Genomic DNA, 20263 nt, shown 5'->3' on the forward strand with positions numbered 1-20263 from the left:
TCATTTCCTTGAGAAGGTCAATGTGAGAGTCATGAACACAGAACAGAGAAGGGAGAATGAGTCACTACAAAAGCATTTTTCTTCTAATTCTCCCATATGCTAGCCTCATACTTCCCAGTCATATTCATTATACAATCACAGACTAGACTACATATATGGATCTAAACACCAAGAACATGGATCCACCATGTGAGATCTCTGCATACAGAAGGCACTTAATTGGTGTTTGCTCAAGTTGAACAGCTATCACCAAATGGAAATGGAGGTTTCTGGGAAAAACAAACTGAGGAGACTCAAAAAACTGGTTGTGTAGTTAATATTGTACATAGAATTGTAAAGACTAAGGTATTGATATGGCTGCTACTTTATTTTTCAGGTGTATTTTCTAAAGCTCTCTCCCCTAAAGTATATTCATTCAAAGGCAAACTTGAATTTAGGAGTCAAGTAGCTGAGGCACAGAAAATAGACTCTGACTCATCCATCCTCCATGTGGCCCTGCTTCCTGTGGCCATGACTTTTCCCAGCAAGAAATTTCTTCCATGTCATCCTTTGCTAACCCACATGACTCTTTGAAGAATGCCTTTTGAAACTGAACCATCTCCTTCAATGGTCCCAATGATCTTAATGGCCAAGATGGACTTTCTCAGTCCTCATCCTTCTTGACCTGCTTCATTTGAAACTATTGGCCACCCTTCTCCTGGATACTAAATGGTACAGTGTTGTTCCTAGAGTCAGAAAGACCTGAGCTCAAATTTGGCCTCAGGGGCTGACTAGCTATGTGATCTTGGGCAGTCCATTTTATCTTTGCTTTGTCTCAAATGTAAAATGAGTATAATGGTAGTAGTACCTTCCTTGCAGGGAGGATCAAATGAGATCTTTGCAAAGTACTTTGCCAACCTTAAAGCACTACATAAATGCTAGGTTATTATTATTATTATTATATTTTCTGAGTTTTCATGACACTACTCTCTTCTATTTCTCCTCCTACCTGACTGCTCATCATTCATCATATGATTCCTAACTGTAGTCATTCTCCTCGACTCTTCTCTGGGCCTTCTCTCTCTTTACTCTTTCTCTTGATCTCATCAGCTCCCATAAATTTATAACCTTTATGTACATACTCCCAGATCTAGATATCCAGCCCTAAGTCTCTCCCTTGAGTTTCAATTCCCTCTGGGACATTTCAAACCGGATGTTTGAGAAACATCTTCAATTTTAACATGTTCAAAATAGAATTCACTTTCTTTCCTCAGACCCTCTGTCTTCCAAGCTTGCCAATGTCTGCTGAAGACATCACCATTCTTCCAGTTTCCTGTGGTTGTAACCTTAGCATTATCCTGCATTCCTTCTTCTTGGTCACTCTGTATAGCCAATCAGTTTCTAAGTCTTGCTGTTTATTCTTTCCCAACACCTCTCCCACCTGATCCTTTCTTTATATAGCCACCACTCAGGTGCAGGCCTCCTCACCTCTTATCTGACCTATTGTAATGGCCTATCTTGTATCTCCCCATTCCAATGTATACTCCCTACAGCTTCCCAAATGATCTTCCTCAAGCACAGATCTGACCATGTCATTCTCCTACTCAATCAGTTCCAGTGGCTCCCTAATTCTAGTGCCTGTAAAACATTTTTTTTGGTATTTTAAAACCATTCTCAGTCTGGCTTCAACCTACTTTTCCAATCTCATTGGACATTATTCTCCTCACTCTCTATAGTCCAGTTAAACTAGCCTTCTTTGTAATGGTTATCACATAAAACTAGAAAATACTCCTTCCTCCCCTCTATCTCCAGAATCTCTTTCTTCCTTTAAGACACAGCTCAAGTAGAATCTTCTCCATTAAACTTACCCTGAACCCACAGTGACTAGTACCCTTCTCTCTTTCATAGGGTGACTTTGCACAGCCCTCCCTCACTTAAATCCAATTTACTTGCATGTCACGGCATCACCTCCCTGATATTATGGTCCTCTTTGAAAATGAAGGACAGACAACAGATCCTTGAAGGTAGATATTGATTGATTGATTGATTTTTGTATCTGTGTCCCCAGTGTCTACCACAGTGACTGGCACATAGTAGGTGCATAAGAAATTGTTGTTGATTTCTTAGCTTCCAAATGCCAGCTTTCCTAGGTTTGTCCTAGAGTAACTTAACTTCATTATGATCCTTTATTTTTGTCATTTATTCTTCCCCTAATTGGACTTGGAGCCTTTTGAGTCCATACTATCTCTGCTTCAACAAGAAAGAATGCTTCTTTCAAAATGGCCTCCTCAGTGGTACTCATGTACTTGGTCATACACATAGTTGTGTTTATGTGATAGCTGTTAAATGTCACAAGGACTGGAGTCAGGAGTGCAGGGTAGTTTGATTTAGTGCTTAAAAAAACATAGAAACATATAAAACTCATGAGTTTTTATAAGGAAAACTGATAGTCTCAAATTCAGTTAAAAAAACAAAAATAAAACCTTACGTGCATTGCCTTTCAGTTTGGTCTGTTAGCTGAGTGTTTTTAAATTAACTTTTTTGAAGAACTCAAGCTTTAAATCGAACTTCTCTATGCAAATGGAGAAGTCTTTTTGGCCTATTTCATTAACGTACTGACCTACTTATGTGCATACAGGCTTTAAAGTGGATATCCATCCTGAATTTTTCAGAAACATAAGAAACAAAGAACAATTCTTCTAAAATGTTTTAGAGAACAGTTTTGATCAGTATGTACTAGTTCCTGGTTACTCGCTATAACATCCTTTCCTGAACAAAACTGATATTCTTGGTGTCTACGGGGAAAAAAATCACATAAAAAGCTTCTTCTCCCTGGGCAAGGGAGCCCAGAAATGACTTTCTTCCCCTGAAGGGAAGTTACATTTCCTGTTTTCTCATGATGACCCCTGATTACTACCAGTTACAAGGCTGTAAGCAGGTAGTATTAGTCATCTAGGGCTCTGTGATTAGAGAGGCTGTCCTCTCCTTCCGCTGAAGATTTTGTCAGCCCCAAAGTCTATATGGAGAGATAAAAAAAAAATACCTTGCAGAAAATCAGTACAAGCACTTACTCCATCCTCATTGCCTTAAGCCCACTGAGCTGGCTCAGGCTTAGTGAAAATTTCATTGTTGGTTCGTCAATGAAAAGGGCGTAACTCCAACTTGTGAAACATAGTTAACTGCAAGGTAAATGCAGTAAGGTCATAACTAGTCATTTTCACGCGTAGGTCAAACAGCACAAAAGTTACCCTCAAATAAACTTTTTTTTTAATGGGAGCAATTTAAAATATATTTTTATTTTTCAAGGCGAGAATTCCATTTTCACTTGTTTACACAAATCTCTCATCTCCTCAGGCATGTATTCAAGGATTCCGAATGCCCCGAATTTATACTTCTGGTTTTTAAAACTAGCTATGGCTACAGTTTTGGGGTCTTCAATTTTTGACGAGTTGTGAGCAGTTCTCTCATCTTCCCTTCACCCACTCCCCTAGCTCTAAACTGTCCCAAATGAGTCTGGGCCACCTGACTGTTCCCGTTGCTTAGATGAGATGGAAGGCACCAACACTATCCCTTCTGGTGAGCTGGAGAACCACCAGGCCTTGACATCTGCTCTGCTACTGAATCCTAAGATCTTCCAGGCTTTATAAGCCATCTGCCATATTTCATCCACCTCCAGATCTAGAGTGTTGTTATCTGACCTACTGATGTGACCCTGGGGGCTTGTCAACCACCCTTATCCTGCCCTCCACTTGCACCTTAGGACATCTTGCCTATCCACCCTACAGATGACCTGGGATTTTTTTGTTTTGGTGAAGTTACTGGAGTGACCTGCCATTTCCTTCTCCAGCTCATTTTCCAGATAAGGAAACTGAGGCAAATAAGGTTAAGTGACCCGCCCAGCTAGGAAATGTCTGAGACCACATTTGAACCAGAAAGAGGAGTCTTCCTGACTCCAGGCCCTCTATCTACTTTGACACCTAGCTGCCCTCCTGCACTCTAATATAGTTGAGTAATGTTGGGGTTGTAGGCCTTCTCCAATTCTTTTTGCTAATGCTAAGATCCTTCCAAGCCTGGTTCATATCCAGTCACTAGATTATTTAATTACATTTGTCAAAAACTTCTGTTTGTCCTCATCACCAGTTTGGCGTTGGAGTTTCTCATCTGTCACTATGCCTTCTTTGTCAAAAGCATAATCCTCACATGAATTCTTGGATAACATCTTGCTTCTCCAATTCTCATCATCAGCCTCTGTTTCTCAGCTTTGGGGCCCCTGCACTCATTGTTTTTCTTTGCTCAGGCAGCTTTCATTACTGGTCATGTTCTGACCCATATCGGATACATTCATGATGCCATTTGCAACAATTTCAGAGGTCCTAGCGAGCTGGGGGACATGCCAGAGAGATTTCTGTAAGCTCAAAATTGCCAAGTCGTCCCTGCCATTACTTTCACTTTCATAAAACAGCAGAACACCAGCTCGGATGTTTGAGTAACTGATGAAAGTCTATGTCTGTTTGGTAAGGATAGTGGTATTGTATTTGATCAGAACTCAACCTTGCCATAGTTTCAACATCTAGAGAAAGAGGAGGAATACCAGCAAGTCTTGAACCTTCTTGGGTTTATCCCTGGACAAGACAGCAGTATGGATGGCAATGGCCTTAAACTATTCTTGGTTTAATTCTTTGATGCTGAAAAAGTCCTATAGCACTTTCTGGACTGCTGGAATCAAGTGAAGCCATACACTAAGTGTCACAGGAGCTGTGACTTAGAGAGCTTAGTATCCCCTAGTGCTTTGCCATGGGGTCCAGTGCGCCACAAAAGAGGTCAGAATTCACTCCTTCAAAGCAAACATGGGTGACAGAGTTCTAGAAAGTAATATCTTCATAGAGGGAGTTAGTTTCAATACTACCTGGGTACAGGAAGTAAGAATCCATGTACAGTACAGAGATGGTAGATGACCCTCTAATTCTCAATGATGTCCTTCTTGTCCTTAAGCTTAAGCTTTGTAATGACATGACTGACCTTAGAGTAGTCATATTTCTTCCTACCTAGCTGAGTAATCTTAGCTTGACCTCAACTTCGAAGATTGTATCTTCAATGGTGAGATTACAGACATTGAACACTCTACCTCCAAGGTCAAAAATAGTGTGTGTGTAGGGGCAGCTAGGTGGTACAGTGGATAGAGCACTGGCCCTGGATTCAGGAGGACCTCAGTTCAAATCCGGCCTCAGACACATAACACTTACTAGCTGTGTGACCCTGGGCAAGTCATTTAACCCCATTGCCTAAAACAACAACAACAACAAAAAAACAAAACAAAAGACAAAAATAGTGTGTGTCCGTGTGTGTGTGTGTGTGTGTGTGTGTGTATATATATATATCTATATATATATATCTATATATATATATTTTTTACACCAACCTTCCAATGTAACTCATAAGCAAAAGCAGCAGCAGTTGGATCAGTGAAACCAGTAATTATTTCAATGTCTTTGGTGGCCTTAAGTTGGGAATTATTGAAATAGACCAGTACTGCAATCACATTGCTTTTCCAAAGATAAGTTTTAACAGTTTCTTTCATTTTTGTGAAGATCATAGAGGATACTTCCTCTGGATAGAATTCTTCCTCATTCAAGCACTCTTGCTCACTCTCTTTCTTCTCCCCTGTTCCCCCATTAGTTCACTCACCAAAACTTCTCTTAAATTCCCAGGCTGGGGATTCCCCTAGGGAGTGGCCACAGTTACAACGAACACTTGCAGAGTTCTAAGGACAGCTTTGGTGGCTGGATTCTTTCCTATAACTGCATACGTTAGTTCCCTGAGCCCCTACTGGTGTGCTTCCCATTTAACAAATCAGCCAGCTGACTCCATAACTCTTAATCAAAACATTTAGTAATCAGAAAACAAAAATAAGAATGATTTCAATATAACATTTTACTCATAAACCTGAAGTGCATTCTCCTACCAATGCACAGCGTCCACAAGAGAAAGTAGGCTCAAATTTAAAGTACCACAGGGGTGAGGAACACGTGTAGGATGTTTATAGGGTAATTCACAATTCTAGAACTGTGGGCCTTGATGTCCCTTCTTCTCCAATTTTTTTTCAAGCCTGGTCTTTTTTTAAGTCTGCATCTCATCCAGGCTATAAGTGTAAAGTCTACTCACAATTCTGATCCCATCATGAATCAGCATGGGGGACACTGACTTGCTCTGTTTTTGACCTGGGCTGACCTGACCCTCCCTTTGTAACCTAGTGGTTCGTCACTTCCAGGGATTCACCATACATATGCCATAGTTAGTGCACACACCTGATCTGCTGAGTCCACTATAGCTTAGAAATCTGAAGTACAAGAGATCCCCTAGCCTCAGCCTCCTTTGCAGCAGGGATTATAGGTGCACTGGCAAATCTGGATGCCACCAGAGCAAGTTGCATAAAAATTCACTGATGTTAGACAGGCATCTCTTCTGTTGCGCCAGGCTCCACTTCAGGGTTGGGCTACTTCTATGTTGGGCTATGTCGCTTTTCTTGCTACTCCGGGAATGCTGTGTTCTTTCAGAAAGGGCAAGAGATCTGTAGCCTGGGATTTGCACCAGCTTTCCAATTGTGTTTCTTTGGCTGGTCTCTGAGGGGTTTCCACTTTCACGGAAGCAAGAGGCAATGAAGAGAAGGAAATTATTTTCTTCCATCAATCTATTCTAACCTATTTTCTTAGAACCTATTCTTGATCCAAAGCAGGGTCTCTTTGGTGAGAAATATTACTTTTTTTTTTGGCAACTGGGGGTCAAGTGACTTGCCCAGGGTCACACAGCTAGTAAATGTCAAGTGTTTGGTCTAAGGCTGGATCTGAGCTTGGGTCCTCCTGACTTCAGGGCTGGTGCTCTATTCACTGTGCCACCTAGCTGCCCCAAGAAATATTACTTCTAGCTCATGGTTCCAGGCACAGTGCTAGGTACTGGGGATGCAAAGACAAAAATGAAACAGTTCCTGCGTATGGATTACATTGTTGACTGACTATGGTAGAAATAACATGGATTTAGAATAATAGCATCTGGCTTAAGTTTCACCTCTGCTCTCTACTAGCTCAACTACTCTATGTTAGAATGTAGACTCAATGAGGAAGAGTAACAATTGTTTCATTCTTTCTATTTGTATCTTCAATGCTTAACACATATAGTTAAGCTTTTACTAAGTTCTTTTTGGCTTTTTTTTTAAGGCAATTGGGGTTAAGTGACTTGCCTAAGGTCACACAGCTAGTAAGTGTCAAGTGTTAGGTCTGAGGTCGCATTTGAACTCAGGTCCTCCTGACTTCAGGGCCAGTGCTCTACCCACTGCGCCACCTAGCTGCCCCTTATTAAATTCTTGTTGGTTGGCTGACTATCATCTGAGCCTCAGTTTTCTGATCTGTAAAATGACAGGACTACTAGCACGAACCTATCTTAAGGATCACATAAAAAATGTATGAATTTGAGAGTTGGAAGGGAGTTCAGTGGCCACTTAGTCCAATCCAAACATGAAGACACCCCCACTATAATTTACCTGACACAAGGTTGTCCAGCTTCTGCTTAACAGTCTCCAGGGAGTGGAAGCCCACCAACTCTCAAGGGAGTCCATTCCATTTTTATACTTTCTCCCTTGGGAAATTTTTCCTGACATTAAGCCCCACTGGATTCTTTGCAACTTCCATAAGTTCTGCCCTCTGAGGCCAAACAGACCAAGTCACCTCTGCCACACCAAATACTTGGAACAGTTACCATGTTCTCCCCAAGTCTTCTCTTCTTCTAATTGTGTGTGATCCTCATATGTCATGAAATCAAGTCCCTTCATTATCTTGGTTGCCCTCATCTGGACATCCTCCAGCACCAATGCTTCATTTTAAGGATTTAAAAGTACTTTACAGCTATTAGCTCATTTGATCTTCACAACAACTGTGAGGTCAATGTGATCACTACTCTGATTTTCCAGATGAGAAACTTCAGGTCAAATGACTTGCCCAGGGTCATATGTCTAGGAAGCATCTGAGGCAGGATTTACTCTCTTAAACCGTGGTGCCCAGAACTAAAGATCATACTCTAGAGGAGGTCTTTCTAAGGCAGAGTACAGTAGGATTATCACCTGCCTATTCCTAAAAGCTACATCCCTCTTAATCCAGTCCAGGAAGTATTAGTGTTTTTGGGGCAACCACATCACATTGCTGAACTCACATTGAGCTTGCAGTCCATTAAAACCCCCAGATCCCATTCAGAATAGTTGCTGCCTTTCAAACCTCCTCCATCTTGTATTTCTGTAGTTGATTTTTTTTTTTGGTGGGGGGGAGGTAGCAGCTATCAACTAGAAAACTTTACATTTGTTCTTATTGAATTTCATCTTATTGATTCAACTCTGTGCTCTGGCCTGTCAAGATTCCTTTGGGGGCTATCCTCCAGTATGTCAGTGGTCCCTTTTTACTTCTGTGTCATCTACAAATTTGACGAGCATGGCATCTATGCCTTTATCCAAGTCACAGATAAAAACGTTCCCCTGGACTCTGTACGTACTTGCAAGAGAGCCTGTCACTGATCATTATGGGGGGATGTTTTATATTGACTATACTTATTGTGCCACTTTAGTAAACACCCCTTTCTAGAAAACTATTGGAGGCTGACTAAATGGTTCTTGACTGATAATCTCAGTAGGAAGCATAGCCATGAGGCCTTGAGTCAAATGATTCCTTAGGATCACTCCTAGAACTCACTGGGGAAGATGGAGCTGGCTAAGCTCTGGGTCCTGACTCATCGGTGGAAATGGCATTGGGATAAAGATCTTCAGAGCTGACATGGGCTACATTTGTCCTTAGCTTCCCTCACCAGTATAAGCTCAGTGTGAGCTTTGAAACCCTGATACTATTTTAACAGGATGTTCCACACATATGTATGTTTTCTGTTACTTTCTATTTCATAATCTGTTACCTGTGTGAAAAGCTCTTTGTAAACCATGAAGCACTATATGAATGTGTTATTATTTATTTATATATATTCATATATTATAAATAAATAAATTATAATATTTATATATGACACATAATCATGCATTATTTATTATTATTGTTCATTTCTTTGACAATTTCTTTTGACAACTCTTCCATGTGGGAGAAATCCTGAACTGACAGAATGAAGTCCCTACATCAATCAATCAAAGTATTTATTGAGCACATATATGTCAGGTCCTATGTATGCCATCAGGGAATACAAAGTAGCAACAGTCCTTGCCTTTAAGGAGTTTATATTCCAGTGGGGGAGACCACACTTGAGGTCTCTTCCTTCCCTAGAAAAGAAATGTATTGGAACCAGCCTTATCTTTTCCTTTTTTCTCCCCAACCTGGTTGGTTACAGTGCAATGTTCTGCGTGGCTTTCTATAATAAATTGAGAGAGAAATAAACCCATTATATATGTATCTGCTATTCACCATAACCAGTAGTTTGGTTCCAGAGGATTTTCATTACAAAATAATCATGAGTGACTGTGGCACCTGAACAACTTTCCATTTCTCCACTTGTAGATGTAACGAACTTCTTGCCCTCGAAATCCATCAGTTGTCAGAGTCGTGAAAGGGCTTTAGAGCTCAGGTTTCCAAGGCCGATTCTCTCAGTGACGTGGATTTCATTTTGGTGATCTGGTAGATAGGAGTTCTGCAAGCATCCAAGACAAGCCCTAAAGCAAGCCGTGGTTAGGGTTGGGGTGATTCTCTGACATGCTTCTACATGAAAACATTAGCATAGGATTATTTTCGAGCTGAGAAAGAAAATGAAATCAGCTATGTTGACTAGCACAGGTTCCTGCTAAATATGGGTCTTAAATAGCAAAGAAAAGGCCTAGGCAAGTTCCCCTTGACCTCCTGAAAGTTTACTCAAAAAGGAATACTATAAAAAGGGAATGTCAAGGAAAACCAACATATGGCTAGTCATGCTCTTCCCCTTTTGCAGACTAAGCCTGCCTTCGTATACTTGCAAAACATCCTAAATAAACAAGGAATAGACGTCAAATAGTCTTTTGTCAGCACCTTTGTTCAACACATATTTATCAAGCGGCTATTTCTAGTAAGGGCAGCTAGGTGGTGCAATGGGTAGAGTAATGGACTTGGAGCCAGGAAGATTCATCTTAATGAGTTCAAATCCACAGCCTCAGAGACTACTAGCTATGTCACCCTGGGCAAGTCACTTAACCATTTGCCTCAGTTTCCTTATCTGTAAAATGAGCTGGAGAAGGAAATGGCGAACCACTCCAGTATCTTTGCCAAGAAAACCCCAAATGGGTCACGAAGAGTTGGACACGATGAAATAACTGAACAACAACAGTGCTGTCAATGATCCTATTCTGGAACAGGCAAGAGTAACAGTGACTTGTCCTTTTGTTACATTCCTTATGGGGTTTATCACAGTACTTACTTGATCATTATCATCCATTGGGTTCTAAAGCTCCTCTAAAGTTATGTGTGAATACACGACACATGCATCTACACACACACACCCCTACACAGAAGGGCTTTGTGAAATTTTCTTGACACTCAGGCAGTTTTTCTAGAGCATTTTCAGGTTTTTTTAAGGTAATGGGGGTTAAATGACTTGCCTAGGGTCACACAGCTAGTAAATGTCTGAGGCCAAATTTGAACTCAGGTCCTCCTGACTTCAGGGCCAGTGCTCCGTCTACTGCATGACCTAGCTGCCCTATTTTCATAGTTTTTTTTTTTTTTGGAAAAAACAAACAAGGTTGATGACGAATGCCTGTCACTCAGGCTATGATAAACAATCAATGGACAGCTCAGGTAGCTAGATGGTACAAATGAGTGGAAAGAAATCTGGCTTTGGAGTAGAGCACCTGAGTACAAATCCCACCTAGTCAACCTTGCCCAAGGGACATAACCTCTCTGTCTCCTTCTCTATAAAACGATGCCATTGGACTGGAAAGCTTCTGAGGTCCCTTCCTTGGGTATCCATTATCTTAGAACAACTTCTCATTTCTAAAGCAACAAGCACATCAACATACTATGAAGCAGCTTAATTAAGGCATTAAGAGGCAGGTGCCACATTTTACAAGGCAATTAGCTGAGCAGCCTGTGATGAATAAATTATGAAGGTTATTGCCAGGGGAAATCAGGCACCTCTCCTAATGCTCTTGCCTTGTAGGCCGTGGCCCTGACATGGGTGGCGAGGCCATCCAGAACAAAGGAAAGTGTAATAAATAGCTCTTTCATCTCTGTGTCACGCTGACACTTTCAGACTTCTTCAGTGAAGGGCCACTCTAGACCACACCACTCCTATAGAGGATGGGAGGTGGCTTTGTGGTCAAGGCTGGTATGAACCAGCAGGAGGACCAAGGTAAACGAAGACAATGGAGGATTTTAACATTTTCCTCAAATCTAGCTGAAATGCATCTGGCTTCCTGAACAGTCACTGAGACCTTGAAGTTGCAAAAAGGGAGCAGGATTAGGGCATCCTGTGAATCAAGCTATCAATACACCAACAAACATTTACTAAGGAGGAAAAGAAAGAGGAATTCAAAGATGGAACTTTATAATTTGTACTGATACTTAAAATATATCTATATATATTGTATATATATATTTTTTAGAAAGCTGAGAGATGTATCAGGAGCATCTACTATGTAGACAGAGAGCACTGTACAAGGCACCCTGGGGGGAGGTGGGAAATGAGGAGATCATAACAATCAATCAACATGGTATAATCCAATATGGTCAAAGAAGACCGGGCTGGTACTAGGGAGACCCAGAATCTAGTACTAGTTCTGCCACTTATTAATTGCAAAACCATCTAGGGCCATCAGTCATAAATACTTATCAAGGTCCTACTATGTGCCAGATACCTACTATGTGCTGAGTGCTAGGGTTTGGGGTCATTATAAAAAAAAAGTCAAAAGATAGTTCCTGCTCCCAAAGAGTTCTCAGTCTAATGGGGGAAGACAACATTCAAACAACTATATACTGGATAAACTGGAGATAACCAACAGAGCGAAGGCACTTAACCTTTCTATGCCTTCAGCTTCCCATCTGTAAAAAGGGTTGGATTGGACTGCACATTCCCTAAAATTCTATGATTACATGATCTCTACCCAAACGACTGAATGTGCCCATACTAACATATGCAAAATGGCCATAATTCTTGGTTATTTAAACGTGTAACTTAAAATTTCTGTACATCAGAAAAAAAAATTTGGTATGTATTTTAGTGTGTCTGTGCCTTGTAAAAATCTTCCAAGGATCTAACTTGCCAAAACTTCACTTGGTCTGAAAGGTTTTCATTTTATTTCTCCAGTTGTTCACTACCTCCTTCTTTTTCTTCAGTTATTTGCTATCTCTTTCTGCTGTTCTTCAAAGTAGTCCACTTGAAGATTGGTCTAGAGATCAAGAAAGATCATGAAAACTCTCAAAACAAAATTTATTTAAATTTGCTTTTATATAAAAAAAAGTGGCCATAAGATATGGGAGGGCAGTATGTGTGGGAAAAAGTTAAATTCTTTAAAAAAGAGCAAAATTTCAAAAACTTTGAGACTCACCCTACCAGACTAAGAGACCATAAACATCAGCATACAGAAAATATGGTGGCTATTAATTTGCCTAGTTCAAAAACTGATTCGTATAAAAATTAAAAAAAAATGTGGAGGGGGAGATGGGGAGTCCTGTGCAGCAACTCATTATGCCTGCTGCTTCATTTTCATTAGATCTACTATTTTTGTTGCTGTTGTTGTTCTGGGTCCACAGGCCTGCACTTGTTTTCATGAATGCTTTATCTATTTGTAGGCTTTCATGCTATTCTTTTAGAACATTTAGTTCTTAGAATGTGGTGGGGACTGGTGTCTGAATGATGTTGTACCCTCACTCTTACTTCAGTATATCTTCCCAACCATTAGGACAAAATACTTAATTATTCTTTTCAATCACTGTTGTGATGTTTGGTTCAGAGTTTCTTCTACTGATGTAGACTGGCAACTTCCTTATAACTTACAGGGTTGTTGTGGGCATTTTGAAGTTAAAGACTTGCCCATGGCCACAGTCAATATATAGCATAAGCTGGGGCAGCTAGATGGCATAGTGGATAGAGTACCGACCCTGGATTCAGGAAGAGCTGAGTTCAAATTTGGCCTCAGACACTTGACACTTATTAGCTATTAGACCCTGGGCAAGTCATTTAACCCCACTGCCTCGCAAAAAAAAAAATTAAAACACACACACACACACAGATATATATATATATATATATATAGATATATATATATATCTATATATATATACACACACACATATACATATATATATATATATATATATATATATATATATATATATATATAAATACATCTCAAAAGTAATAAGACTTGAAACTCCAGTACCTGACACATAGTAAATGTTTTATAAATGCTTGTTGACTAATAAACTTTTTTATTGACTTTGGGGCTGGTCCTCTATCCAATATTCTATGTTCTTCCCTCTTGCTGAAGTAATTACATTTATTATTAAGAAATAATATTAATAAGAAATAATATTAATTATATAACTGAATAATAAAATTCAGTATTAATAATCAACACTTCAATAATATTAATATATTTATTATATTACTTAAATAGTACTTATCCTCTTCAGTTTACAAACTGAAAATAATAGAAATGAGAATATAGCAACATATAAATTGAGGATAATACAATGCAGTGAGGTAATCTGAGAATACTTAATTTTCCAAAAGTGACATCGCAGCTCTAATTGTTATGCTATTTGAGGGTAAGAGCTATGTTTCACTCATCTTTGCTCCTCCCTACTGCCCTCTTTTTCCTGGCCTACCACAGTATGTCACACATACTTTAATGGGCCCATGATTTCTCTGACAGGGATACTTTTCTTTTTTCTCTTTTTTTTTCTAGGCAATGGGTTAAGTCACTTGCCCAGGGTCACACAGCTAGTAAGCGTTATGTGTCTGAGGCCGTATTTGAACTCAGGTCCTCCTGAATCCAGGGCCGGTGCTCTATCCACTGCACCACCTAGCTGCCCCTGCAGGGATGCTTTTCTCTCCTCTGTGTAGATCACTGCCCCTTTTCTACTCTCTAGTACCCACTACGTACAGAGGCCTTCCTTTTGTTCTTTTAATATTTGAGGGATTTCAATATATTCTTCTGTCTCTATTGTTTGTCCATTCTTGCTACGTGACTCACTTAATTCTTTTTCAGTCATAACTGTCCCTAGCAACCATTCCCGTATATTTTATCACATGCAAGCCATCTTTGGTAAGGATGGTCTATTCTACTTGTAACAATAAGGCATCCTATCCATTACTCTTTGGGTTACTTTTAAATTTGACTCCTCTGAGACGATGGTGCCACACAGTTTCAACCAAATATAGCAAACCTAGGAGAATGCTAGCGTAACGAGATGGACTTTTATGTCAGTGAGCATCCTTGGGCAAGTCACTGAGCTTTCGCGGGCCTCAGTTTCCCTACCTGTAAAATAAGGGTGTTGGACTAGATGAGCTTGGGATCAAACTGAGAATAATCAGCTCTTTGCCAATTAAGATCTAGCTTAATCTGTTACTGGCTTCCAGGTGGGTTTCTTACGGTCTTTGGGTTAGACAGCAACTTCATTTGGTGTCATAGAACATGGGTACAGATCTTCCTTCAATCACTTATCACTTCTTCTCTTATCACTTCTTCTTGTGACCTTGGACAAGTCATTTAACCTGAAGCTCAGTTCCATCATCTTTAAACCGAGGAGGCTGGCCCTGATGCCTTTCTAGCTGTCAATCTATGATCCTAGGAGTGTTTGTGAAATGCTCTGCTGCAATTTAAGCGTGTGGCATTGACTGCATTCACTCTGTTCTCTGGCTAGCTCCACTCCATCCAGGTCTGCTCATGTAAAATTCATTGTGTTGCTTCAATAAAATAAACAATTTTCCCCTGCTAGAATAAGACCCCCTTAGCTGGTTCCTTTCTTTAAGGGTAAAGAACAGACAATCTCCATTGCGAACCGATGAAAATCCACCACTAGGTGGCGTAAACCCGATGACTTCAGCGTTCGGTTTATTTCTTCAGACAATACTATATTTCTGAATCGTCTGATCTTGGCCAGATACTGAAGGAGGCCACGCTACAGAAAAGGTGATTTTTACCTTCTCACTTCAGGGCTCTCCTTCCAACCTTATGCTGGGGCTGATGAAAGAAAAACAAGAGCTTGTATGCTCTGGCTGGCCAGCTCTGCAGAGATGAAACCAAACCGGAGGGAGGCAAAACATGCTTTGGGCTCTAGCTGCTAGGCAGCGTACAATGTCTAGGGGCCACTCTCAGCAGACCCAAAGCCCCTCACTGCTGCCCTGTTTCAGACCTTTCCTGGCTTCTACCCTTACTGTTCCCAAAGCTCCCCAGCTGACTGATACTCATCTGTGGCACACAGTAAGCACTTAATCAATGCCTGTTAACTAATGTGACAGTAGGCACTAACAGTTTGGTAAAATGTTAGCCCTCCCATGTAACACATTTGCATTCTGTTAAGAGTCATTGAGACCTTAGCCCAAATAATAATGATGATGATGATACTGACAATACTAGTAATACACAGGATTCATGTAGTAATTTAAGGTATATATGTGTGTGTGTGTGTGTGTCCTGCATGTGTGCGTGTGAGCATTTTACTTATATTAACTAACGGAATACTCAGAACAACTCTGTGAGTTAAGTCGTATTATGATTCCTATTTTACAGGTGAGTAAACTGAGGCTGAAGGAAGTTAAGTGATGCGCCTAGAGTCACACAGCTAGTAAATGTCTTAGGCAGGACCTGAATTCAGGAGTTCTTGATTCCAAGTCTGGTACTCTATCCCGAAGGTATGATTAATGGTAGGAAGTTCAGGTACTGAACATTCAGGGGTAGGGGTACAGAACTTGCGGCCTTGAGGCCACAAGTGGCTCTGTAGGTCCTCAAGTGAGGCCACTTGACTGAATCCAAACTAGGGGGCCACATGTGGCCTCAAGGCTGCAGGTTCCTCACCCCTGGTCACAGGTGGTAGAGAGATATTTTGGAACAAGCAAACATGTTAGTGCCATTCAAATCACCTGACACAGACCAGAGGTTCTTAACCTATGATCCATGAACTTAAAAAAAAAATTGATAATTATATTTCAATGTAATTGGTTTTCTTTGTAATCCCATGTGTTTTATTTTATTTATTTAGAAACATGATTCTGAGAAGTATGTGGGTTTTGCCAGACTGTCAAAGTGGTCCAGGATACAACCAAGGTTAAGCACTCCTGATGTCAAGCATCATCTACTCTTCACTGTGACTTAGAGAAAAGAACTCTAGTTCTAGAGTCTAAAGATGTAGGTCCACTTTCTGGGTCAATCACTTATTCTCTGTGTAGTTTTGGACAAATCACTTAACTCTCCTCTGGGTTCCAGTTTCCTCTCCTGTAAAAAATGATGAGGATGGAACATAGTGTAGTGGAAAGAGTTAGAAAGATGGGGAAATAAAACCCTATTGAACTTGGAATCACATTCAAATCTCATTTGTGCCTTGGGCAAATCCCTTAACCTCATCAGGTCTCAGTGATCTCTTCTATTAACAAAGGTGTTGGACCAAAGAGATTCTAGGTTTCTAAGCTTACAGCTCTAAATTGATGAATCTATTATTCTTTGGGGGAAAACTAAACTCATGGCAGTGATAGTGGTAGCTTATGGACCTAGTCAGGTTCGGAAGAGATTTATCTGTTGTCTCTAAGTGAGAACATCCACTTCTGAATAACATGTGACTTACTAGGCTCACCATGGGCTCATATCCACTTAGTTGATCAACAGTGATGGATCATCCCAATAGTTTTCCCTTTTAAAGTAGAACATTAATCATGACATTTAAAACAGAAAACAATAAATTCAGTTAGCTCGATCATAATTCTGCCTGTCACTATGGGATTTATGCAGTAAAGATTTTGTAAAGTAGCTGTTACAGTAAACATAGCAAGCTGAACTTATTTTTGCCAAACAATCTGTTCTACGTACTAACATCTCCATTAATGATTTAGCAAGCAGCTTCACAAATCTGGGATTGTCCTGCTCATTTCAATGCAATCATCCTTGGAGCAGTGACAATGTGGCCCAACACCAAGCCACAAATACAAAATGTCACATTCTTAGGCAATGATATTGTGTCTTTCCTTATGTGCAATACATCAACATAAAGCTACCCTTGCATATATAACATATCAGGTGATTAGAAAATCAATAAGCTGCATGTGAGCTGTGTTCTCAAAGAAATTAAATGAAAGTTTTACTTTTAAGGTAAAGAAATATTAAGTTTACTATAATAAAAGTTCAAAATCCCTAGAAGTCTATACATATTTAAATTCTGTCTTTACAAAAGGCTAGGTGGTGCAGTGGCTAGAATGCTGGGCCTGAAGTCAGGAAGTATCATCTTTGTGAGTTCAAATACAGTCTGAGACACTTATTAGCTGTGTGACTCTGAGCAAGTCACTTACCCTGTTTGCCTCAGTTTCCTCATCTGTCAAATGAGCTGGACAAGGAAATGGTAAACCACTCTAGTCTCTTTGCCAAGAAAACCCCAAATGGGGTCACGAAGAGCTGGACACAACTGAAAATGACTCAAAAGGAACAAAAGGCAATGTGGCGTAGTACAAAAAGTACTATACTGGAAATCAGGAAATTTGGGTTCTATTCTTTAAGCTTCCTTGATTGTAAAAGGAAAGGGTTGAACTAGATCAGATGTCCTCTAAAGGGCCTCCCAGATCTAAATTTATGATCCCAAGCCTATTTGCCTCTTTCGACTGGACTAGGCGAAAGTTGTAAAATGGGGAAGTTGGTTTAATTGTCTCTACATTCTCTTCCAGTCACGAACCTTTTTGATCCCATGATCCCAGTTACTATCCAGGCTGGGTAACCTCAGGAAAGTTCCCCTCTCTAGGTTTCATTACCTTCCTACATAAAATGAAAGTGGAGTTCGACTAGGCGTACTCGAAAGTTCACTCAATTCTAAAAACTATCATTCTGTGAGCCAATAAACATATTTTCTGGGGGTGAAAAATAGTATGCCTAATTCCTACCGCAAAAATATGAAAATCATACAGTTTGGAAAACCTTAAGGCTCCCAGTGAATTAAAATAACCACAACATAGGTTGGTTCGTTTGTGTTTTTTTTTCCAGAGTTTATTTCTGAATGATAATTTTTGGATAACCAAGCAGCTCTTTAAAGAGAATGCACAGAAGAGACATTCTGGCACTTTTGGAGAGTAAGTACATACGGTTTTTTTTTTTAATATATACTTTTTAAACACATTCAGTCCACTTGCTCAGTCCATACTCTATGTTAAGCAAGCTCAGCCCACAGATTCCAGAGTTAAGCAACCATCTATACAAAGTCAATGAAACCATAATCTTGGCCACCCAGCCAACAGGAAAGGTAGGAAAAGGTGTCTTTAAAATGTCCTATAGTCTATCTTAGCTAAACAGAATCCACATTACACATGATAACTAGAGAATACACTGTCCTGAAATGAGAGATACTCAGCACAAATGGGCACTTGGCAGCATGCAGTTTAAAGAAAAAAGAAAGAGCATATAATTTCATCAATTTATAAAAATCCAGCCAGTACAATTAAAGAAGTGAGCAAAAAAAGGGGCCGTCTATTGTCACTGTAAAAAAGGCACTTGGAATTCATGGGACCAGAATTGAAGGACTCTTAGCTGACACCAAATTCAGTTTGGTTTCATAAAAAGGCTTTAATATTTAGAGATGCAACTCACAAGAGTTCCTGAAGGGAGACATTAAAATCAATCACTTAAAAATGAAATCTGTTAAAACAAAGCCATAAAATGTTTACAACCAAGTTGTGTAAAAAAACCAAAACAACAAAACAAATAAACTTAAAAAAACAAACCCCAAAGCATAACCTAAGCAAAATTTTACTAAAGAGCAGCAACGCATAGCCTTCCTTGGAGATAACGCATACCTCGGACACTAAGTGCCAAAAAAGAATTTTTAATAAATGCTTTACAGTAGAATTATCATAATAAAATTGATTCAAGAAATGCAAAAAAAAAAATCCCAACTATTCCCATATTCTGAGAGAGAAGTGAGGTCATTATACCTAATGTTTGTTTTCCCCTCCACGTCCTTGGTGATGAACATAAGTATCAAGTATGTGGGATAACATTCAAAACCTACTTTCAGCCATCTCACTGGAGACATCCATTAAAATCAGTTTTTTTTTCTGAGTAATAACTTTAATTCCTTTCTAACATTTACACAGCAAACAGTAATGCAACCCAAGTCCGCTGTCCACACTTGCCATTGTGTGGTTTTTTTTTTTGTCTTTTCCACAAACAAGTAAGCGCTTCCATAGAAAGAATATTTGGCAACTTTATACTCCACAGAAAGGTGGATCTGCAACAGCTCACTTTATGTTAAAAGCCATCAGTGGCCTTTCTTCTCGCTTTTGCCATGGGCTCTTCTTGTCTTCTCCTTGGTCGTCTTCATCATCTTCATCATCTTCGTCTTCCTCATGGGCAGATCTTCCACGTTCGGGACTGGCTAATGGCTCAGGTGGGGCTTCCACAGTTCGCTTTATCGTTTCCTCCTGTAGGCTGGGCAGCTGGGTACCACTCCTCCGACCAGCCCCATCCAACAGGCAACGCAGGGCGCTGTCCTCGGGGGGTACACACCGTGGTTCCGCACTCGCTGCCGCTTTGGTCCATATCATCCAGGTACACTAGCTGTGTGTAGGCCGTGCTATCTGGGACACTCTGCTCTCTATGCTGATGCTCCTGCACAGGCGGGTGCCCCTGCTGAAGGGATAAATGGTCTCCTCTCCCCTTTCGGGCAGATTTTGGTTCATTCATATCAACACCAGAATCTAAACTGGCATCATTACTCCCGTTCCTTCCAGCTCTTTGGAGATCAATGTATGAATGTCTAACGTGAGCATTAGATCTTCCATCCAGAGACACAAACCATGCTCGAGGATGGGGAAGTGGCTTCCCTCCCCCCAGTTCCATGAGAGCCTTTTCAGTTAGAAGCTGTACCTCGCTATTCATTTGAGCCAAAGCTGCATCGTTAAGGGATGCAGGGATGGACAGAGATTCTGACATGGAAGCATTCTGTGGGCTCCACTCACGGGAGCCTGCATCTTGTAAGTGCTGCTGCGATATTGCTTGTGAAGATAGCTGCTGGGATTGCATCTGGGTGGAGGGATGTGGGAAGAGTTGGGCATGAGGGTTGGAAAACTCTGCCTGAAGTCTTTCTATATC

General features: G+C 40.3%; 1 protein-coding gene across 1 annotated transcript in view; it reads right to left on the reverse strand.

Moving 5' to 3' along the window:
- Positions 1–18137: 18137 nt before the first annotated feature.
- The window catches only part of FAM171A1 (family with sequence similarity 171 member A1), a 195726-nt gene continuing 193600 nt past the window's right edge, over positions 18138–20263 (reverse strand). Inside the window, 2 exon segments of the mRNA XM_020987503.2 lie at positions 18138–19668; positions 19670–20263. Coding sequence (XP_020843162.1) covers positions 19411–19668; positions 19670–20263 — 852 coding nt within the window. The 3' untranslated portion in view covers positions 18138–19410.

Source organism: Phascolarctos cinereus, unplaced genomic scaffold, assembly GCF_003287225.1.
Source record: "Phascolarctos cinereus isolate Bilbo 61053 unplaced genomic scaffold, phaCin_HiC Scaffold_1;HRSCAF=81, whole genome shotgun sequence".
In the NCBI taxonomy this organism is placed as follows: Eukaryota; Metazoa; Chordata; class Mammalia; order Diprotodontia; family Phascolarctidae; genus Phascolarctos; species Phascolarctos cinereus.